Below are 7,978 nucleotides of genomic sequence, written 5' to 3'. Positions count from 1 at the left end.
GAATTTGCAGGTGTATAGTGAAAACATGAGGCAGAGCAGAACCAAGCAAATTGGAAACAGTTTTCCGGGAGAAATTTCCTGAGGGAAATGCAGAGCAGGGTGGCCAGAGAGACTGTGAAGTCTACCTGCACTGATTTGACAGTTGCATAACTTCTGTCCAAAAAAGAAAGAAAAACTAAAGACTGTAGAGATGACTGAGGTCTTGTCTCCAGCCAAAGCTGCAGCCAGGCCACGATGAGTACTGATGTGCACTGACTCTCCTGAGGCAATCACGGTAGATGTCCTGTTACAGAGCACAGATATCCCAACCAGAATGCAGAACAAATTCCCAATTTGAATTGTAAAAATATATTCATTTAAGTAAAACACTTTTTTTTCACCTCATTTTAGCATGTTCTCTTATCTCTGTAACTGTCTCAGCAGGTTGCCACAAGTAACATGAGCACAGCTTAAGGTATTCTTTCAAACATCTTAAAAAAAAAAAAAAGCATGTTTCACTCACTTGTGCCAGCCTTTGGATCACCTCTAATTGCAATATATTATTTTTTAGACCTTCTAAGCAAACCTTTCATGTCTGAAAAGTTGTGATTCACAAGCACCTCAATGCTTCAAAGGCTTATCAGGTCACAGATTTTTTTTCTCCGTCTTCTTGCTTTAGGAGACTAGATAATAAATTCAGCATATGAACATTGGCTCCTAAGGGTGATTATTTCAGGTATTCATATAATACATTCCCAGCTAGGAAGCAGGGCCAACTGATGTGATCAGTTGTCATCCTGCTGCCTGGGTAAGTAGAACTGGGAAAATTTGCTTAGAAAAATCTGAGTGTTCCCGGGGCACCTGTTTTTATGCGAAGGACAAATCATTTCAGGGAGAAGTAGCATTTCTGTGGCACTGGTGCTAACTTGGCTAACACTAACGTCACAATGTTTTTGCTGTGAAAGACAAGTTAATATTAAACTGTGTTTCGTATCTCAGCTACTGTCCTGAACATCCTGATCCCAGCGGTGTATCCACACAACATTTAGACTAGATTTCCAAACAGTGAGGTTCCTGCCAGCTGATTTATGTATGTGTTAAAAGTAGTTATGAATACCTTGGTCTGTAAGTCAAACATCATTCAAGGATCTCGCTTAAACATGTTAGAGACCAAAGCACAGTGCACACTGTACCAACAAAATCCCCTTTTCAGCTGCTAGCGTGAATTTATCTGTCTGTCTCTACATTAAAGAATTAAATTGCTGGTAACTATTAAGTATTAAATACTTAATAATAGCTGCGTCAACCTCTCCTTAAAAATAGGAAGCATAAGAAAAAATTGTATCAGTTGTACTGTTAAAATATTAATGTGCAGCTTGCAAAAAAAAAAAAGAGTACATTCAGAGTTTTTTAATGGTAGCTGTAGCATCTTACACCTAGTTTGATCTTGATGTTAAATGGTCCTTTTAAAAAGCTCTCCAGTAGTTGGTCTGCATAGTTTACTTCTGCTTTTAGTCACAGAGTAGGCTTTTATACATTAGAGGGAACCATATGACTCATGGCAATTTATTGTAAATGTACAACAAATATTTCTTTATCACTTTCTAGTAGGTTGAAACAATAGTTCTTTTTTGAATGGAATTAGAGACAGAAGCACAAAAATTGCGAGACAATCATACCAATAAGCTACCTTTATCATAAGTTAAATTAAAAGTATGGTTTACTTTAAAAGCTACTTAATGACCAAAAATCATTACTATTGCTCAATAGTGTACAGTGATTTTTTTTAAATAAAAAAAGAGGAATCGGTTACATTGCGTAATGTTGAAACAGTGGTAAAAATTAACAGCTGTTTAAAATAGTATTTCAGGTGAAGCTAGAATCTTAAAAATATATATAATCTTATTAAATGTAGCCAACTTTTTTACAAGTGTAAAAGCATCCTTTATCTGACGCTGTTGACATTTAAACCGTGGCGGGATACTTGGCTTCTAAAGTCATTTGGAAATCCCAGTCTTTCTGCTTACATGAATTCTGGAAAATCCTAGGCTGATGACCCTCTGTCTATCTCTAACTAAAGGTCCACTCCCTGTCACAGGGGAGCAGTAATGGAATCAGAATCCAGCTGATACTAATGATGAAGACCTTTCTGTATAAATCAGTTAAGAGCTAAAGGATTTGACTGATGAGTAGGTAATATTAAATATGAACACACTATTGGCTGAGAATTACTTTATTGTGAAGGGACTGCTATGGAGACAGTAATTTACAGTTGCATAAGTTTTGGAAGTACGGAAAGAGAAGTGGTAATGCAGAGATTTGGAAGAAGACAGAGAAAAGGGAATGAAAGTTAATGGCTGAAATAATGTGTCATAGCTTGTGAGAGAGCCCGGTAGGGGTGGTGGATGGGAAAAACAGTTTAGACTGCGTTTGCAGAGAGTCCGAATTTCATCTGGAAATTTACGTTCCCGGGATCTGTTTTCCTCTCTCACAGGTACTGTTTTGTCACAGGAAAGCAGAAATTTAGTAGTGTATTACTGCTCTGATTCATGCTTCATCTTCACATGGTTTCATGTCTGAGGGGTCCTTCTTCACAAGACTTGAAAAAAAGCCACGTTCTGTTGAAAATAAGGAGTTGAGTTAAATTCTTGAAACATGTGATAGCAGAAAGCAGTATGTCTCATGGACCCTGGTAGGTGAGCAATCAGTCTTTTTATCATTGTAAAACTGCTAGAAGAAAAACACTATTTTATTTCTCTTTTCAGTGAAAGCTAAGCTACAACCATCAGCAGCCAAGCCAAATGTGAGGAAAGATGTTTTCACCATGCATAGGCTATGTTTCTTCCTTCACTTAAAACAAAAATAAAACTCACAAGGAATGTTCTGTGCAAGGAATATTGATAAAACAAATGCAAAGCTTTTCCTCTTATGAACAGACTTCAGAATTTATTTATTCTAAAAACCTGTGTGCCTGTGAACCAGTTCCTCCAGCATCAGTTCCTCGCTACAACTGTCAGCTGCTTTTTGATGCTCTTGGTCCAAAGCCAGAACCAGCCCGTTACCAGTCAGGGAGTAATTCACCCAAACGGGAGCAAATACATCAGGTTCTCAAAGCTACAGCACTGTTTGGGCTCTTTTGCCCTGTAGAAGACGTTGATCCAAGGATTCATGAGATCCCAGAATACTCTACATAAGGCCTCTTGTTTGGGCTAGACCACCTCAAAGTAAGACCTTCTAAGAACAGGACAGGGGTTAAACCAGGGCTCTGACACATCTAAAAGAAAAGTCTGCTGTGCGTTCTCTCCTCCTCTCCAGCCGTTTCGTCCCAGTACCCGATAACTTTAGCGCAGGGCAGATGATTTAGCCAGTCAAACAGGGTTCAAAGATGAATATGACATTGCTCCTGTTACTCCACCAACAGGAGTTGTTTGGCAGTTAGCCTGGCTCGTACCTTTGAAGCAGGCTGGGAGGGTAAGGTTGCCATCCACACAGGGAACATCTACTGTATAGGCACATGATTTTTCTTTATTTTTGCAGAAGAAGGATATAATTTCACCATGCTGAATGCCTTCCTTGAGGTCATTCTGAACTCTTTTCTTCTCGCCTTTGTATAATACTACAGCTTTCTTAACTGGTATTTTACATGGTCCTGTAAAACAATCCAGTTACAAGCAACGTGTAAGGATAATTAGAACTCTGTTTCGAAAAGTAGGTAGATTAGATCCCATCAGAAATTTGTACAAGTGACACGTGGGAATGAGAACTAATGCATCCCACGCATATATGGTACTTCTGCTGGCATTACAATGGTGAAGAAATTCAGACCCCGAAGTATAGGGTCAAAACCTTTCCAGTGCAAATCCAGGAAGAGGAGAAGACATAGACAAAATAATTATTGAAGTCAGTTTAGATATATCATGTCGTAAAATGTTCAATGTTGGCAATGGTCTTAGAAAATCAGGGCCTTGAAATTACTATTTCTATTTGGAGGATAGCTCTTACACAACAGTGTAATAGGTCACTGAAAGTAAGAGTAGTGGTCTTTTAGGAAAATTCAGTTTGATACATGGTTTCTAACAGGTAGTGTGTGTATACCTTTACAGGTTGGCTTTGTGGACCAGTTTCCAGTGTTTTCACATCGGGAATGCTTGGGTCCTTCCAGCACGTAACCAGCCTGGCAGCCAAAGCTGACGCTTTCATTATAGTGGTAAGTTCTACGAACAGCAAACTCTACGAATCCGTTTTCAATTCCCGTTGGAATGGGGCACGTGACAACTGTGGTCCAAAACCAAAACTTTATTAGTGTTGCAATTCTAAAAGACACACTCTTGGACTTCGAAAAATGCGTAAAAACTTTCACAGCCGTTCATTTCAGCCTCTTGCAGAGGAAAGTCGCAAGAAAGACAGTTTTCAAAACCACAATAAATAAATATTACTTGTTTTAACTACACACCTATTGCAACCTGTGGTTATACCCAAAAACTACTTAAATCTGGCATAGTGTCACTGAAATCCATCAGGTTCTAAGGACTAAGGTTAAGGTTGCGCATTTCTTAGATTAATCTTAGCACTTAGCAGAATAAAGTGTTCGCTGTGCTCTGGAGGCCCGGCTCCGATTCCCCACCGCGAGCTACATTTAGCAGGTCTTGTTTAACCTTTATACCTGCAGCAAATGTTTTGTCAGTCCCATGTTGCATGCAATCTCGTTAGCACTCATCTTGCATTCACGAGTTTGATTTTCCAAATAATTCTACTGTAAGTTTGCAATAACGATTGTTAAAAAAAATACGATTAAGGTTGTTTATGTAGTTTTTTATATACAATTCTAGGGAATATTTTTAGAAGTTTGTAATATATATTTCAGAGTTACTTACCCTTGCACTCTGGAATGCTGCTCCAGTTGCCATGGGCCGTGCAGGTAGCTGTCTCGTTCCCAATAAGCGCGAGAGGAGGTACACACTCAAAGGTTATTGTGTCCAGGAAATGAGAAATGTTTCCAGGTTTTGAGTGGCGGTAGGAAAGGACACTGAATTCGGGAAGTGAAGGAGGTGGACAAGTCACCGCTAGAAAAGCATAGTGTTCATAAAAATTAAAGCTGAAAGATCGAATTAATACTAGAATCACAGGACAAACGTGCTAATAATCAAATTAACCCACACCGCCCTTTATGGAAGCACAGCTAATGAAACAAAAAGTTTAGATTAAAAGCTTCAGGAGCCTTAGTGTATGTAATTAATGATTTTTGCTATATTTTTTTCAGACAATATTATGCAGTACATTGCTTTTCCAGTAAAGTGTTTATGCAGGACAATTTATAGCAGAAACACGTATAACAGTTGCAAAGGCATGACAATATCCTCTTTTCATACACTGGGAGAATAAATTTGAGTGGATAAGCGTCTTACCTTGAGCTGTAAATAGCATCCCTGATCCTGGCCTTTTGTGCAGACCTTTAAACGACATTTCTCTGAAACTAGAATCCACATATCTAAGACCAAACAGACAGGGTTCTGCTTCATTTCTCCTAAAAATTTTTTACACAGCACTATAGGAGGCCTCTGAATAAGAGTGTATGTAGTTCTGAGCAATGCAAAGAAATCTTTCTGTGATAAAAATAAGGACAGAGTAGTTATTTAGTATTTAAATACATACGCTGACATTGTGGAAGAGTTCCACTCCACTTCCCATCTGCCATGCATTGGCTTGTTCTTGTCCCAACGAGGTTGTAACTGAAAACAAAAAGACCTGGTGATCAGAAAGCTTAACAAACATGAAGAATCAAGTTATTCATTGCAAGAAAGAATATAATTTCTCATAAGCAGACTTAGGGGTCCTGTTCTGAAACCTTTCTCTAGTTGTAGCAGGTACTGACCTCAAAGGAAGTTTAGATTCATATATGAAAGAATTGATGGTATTTGAGTATTGTAAGTATCTAGACAAAAGGCTTGATACAAAAAGATACTTTGCCTTTTCAGCTATGTATTCTGTCTTATATATTAATTTCTACAACTGATTAATACTGTGGACATATGCAAGTAGTGAGCATTGATCCGTGACTGCTGATGTAAATGTTACGGTTTCTTGGGAGGAGTTCCTAGCTAATCGTGGCAATTAGGATCAAGCTGTTGCAAAGAACTCAGCACTCTCAAGAACTAAGATCACTGAGGTACATTATTTTATTTTAATGCCAGATAGACCAATTTAATTTCCATATGCACTGTAAATGCTTCTCTCCCATCCTCTATACTTACATTAGGAGCACTTACACCAAGTTTTAAAGAAATGTTTATTGTGTATCGTTTCAATACCACACAGCAAAATAAATTACATCCCATTGCTACATTTGGTGTCGTAGTTGAATTTACTTAATCCTTATCTTGCTCCTCTCTTGCAGAAAAGGGGGTTAGCTGAGGTTCTTGGCACTTTCCAGTAAACTTCAGTCTATGCCCCACCTATGACCTTCTCAGGTAAGCACTGTTTATTCATTAATTACCCAAGTAAAATGAACAGTATGCTATCAAATGCTTCCCTGCATTTACCATAACTACTTTTCTTTAAATGCAGTCTCATTCCTAAACCTAGCAAGTAGCCCGGAGTAACAGCGCATTTGCTTCAGGGACCAAATTAGGATTAACCTCATGTTTTCATTTCTTGAGCTTGGAAAGACATAGAAACAAAATTCTCAGTCTCCAGAGCCTAACAGTATAACAACTTAGATGGAGATTATCTTCTCTCTGCTGTTGGATTTCATCTCATGATGTAATAAGAGGATTTAAAAAGCAGGCAAAAGCAGTCCAGAATAAATCTTAGCATAAAATCTCTGCTATTTTGATAGTTTCCATATCTGTAAGACATTGCTTTGGAGTAGCAAATCTACAGGAAAGGCTGAACAGAGGAGGATCACCAGATACATCTTTTTTTTTTTTTTTTTTTAGTTTCTAAGGTGGAAGTGAGTTTTTAAGCACAATTTTCTAAGTTCCCTGACTTACAATACTGCATCAGGTGATACTAGAATATTGTGATGTAAGTTATTTAATTAAGAGCATGAGGAAGGAAATTCTTACCCTGGTTCACAGGAAAAATTTATAGAACTCTGGTAGTGGAGGTCTATAAAATCAATTTTTCCATGCTGCAAGGGGCCAGGACTGGGACATCTCTTTGCTGCGTGTCAAAGATTTGAAAAAAGATAATATTATTTCATGAGGCATGAGGCTAGGATAACTGATGGTAGAAGGGTCCGGTTGCCTGGACTAGGATTTATTTTGGTTGACTTACGTAGACAGAGCAGGGTATTGAGAGGCCACTTGCCGGTGGGGAGGCAGGCGTACCTCCTCTGGCCGTTGTTGGGGACAAACCCGGGCCGACAGGTATATTCTATTTCCTCACCCACGTCGTACACATTTTTGTTTACATCAATTGTGGCGAACATCACTTCTGGTGGCTTGGAACACACTGGAGGAAAGGAGACATTTTACAAGAATTTGGAATTCTTTTTCTTTCTCAAGTGGAAACACAGGTTTCTGTGTCGTCACCAGCTATAGCCTGTTCCTGCACTGAGCTAAACGGTCCTTCTGTAACCTACAGGTCTGTAATTTCCTATAAGCAATAGCCAGGAAGAAAAAGTGTTCTTCTCTTCTCCTCAGCAGCGTTGCCAATGGCCCCAGTTAGATTTTTGTGTCACTTTTTTTATTTTTAAATTTACTCTTGCTTCTGGTTTCATGAAGATATTCTGCAAAATGAGTCAATGGTGCTAAAATGTTTTCGACAAAAGAGAGTGAGGGGGACTTAGAAACAAACTAATGAGATGATTTTTCTTTTTTAATTATATTTCCTTTTCTCTGGTTTCCTTGATTTTTCTGTTCAATGAGGCAAACACTTCATTACATTAGGCAGTTTGGATTCCAAAACAGCTTTAACATGTTGACAGCGTGAACAGCTCAGCAGCCAGAGAGCGAGAGCAGGAGAGGAGCAGCGACGGGGGAATGGAGGGGGCAGACTG

At 38.7% G+C, this 7,978-nt stretch overlaps 1 protein-coding gene across 1 annotated transcript in view; it reads right to left on the bottom strand.

The window, feature by feature from the left end:
- Positions 1–2,526: 2,526 nt before the first annotated feature.
- Positions 2,527–7,978, bottom strand: part of LOC104276881 (beta-2-glycoprotein 1-like) — a 6,029-nt gene continuing 577 nt past the window's right edge. Inside the window, exons 2-8 of the mRNA XM_009873342.1 lie at positions 7,255–7,431; positions 7,044–7,140; positions 5,632–5,708; positions 4,854–5,042; positions 4,075–4,254; positions 3,431–3,628; positions 2,527–2,597 (exon numbers count right to left, since the gene is read on the bottom strand). Of these exons, the coding sequence (XP_009871644.1) occupies positions 2,527–2,597; positions 3,431–3,628; positions 4,075–4,254; positions 4,854–5,042; positions 5,632–5,708; positions 7,044–7,140; positions 7,255–7,431 (989 nt within the window). The remainder of the gene's footprint in view (positions 2,598–3,430; positions 3,629–4,074; positions 4,255–4,853; positions 5,043–5,631; positions 5,709–7,043; positions 7,141–7,254; positions 7,432–7,978) is intronic.

Source organism: Apaloderma vittatum, unplaced genomic scaffold (genome assembly GCF_000703405.1).
Source record: "Apaloderma vittatum isolate BGI_N311 unplaced genomic scaffold, ASM70340v1 scaffold6520, whole genome shotgun sequence".
Lineage (NCBI taxonomy): Eukaryota > Metazoa > Chordata > Aves > Trogoniformes > Trogonidae > Apaloderma > Apaloderma vittatum.
This window is presented reverse-complemented; position numbering and strand designations above follow the sequence as displayed.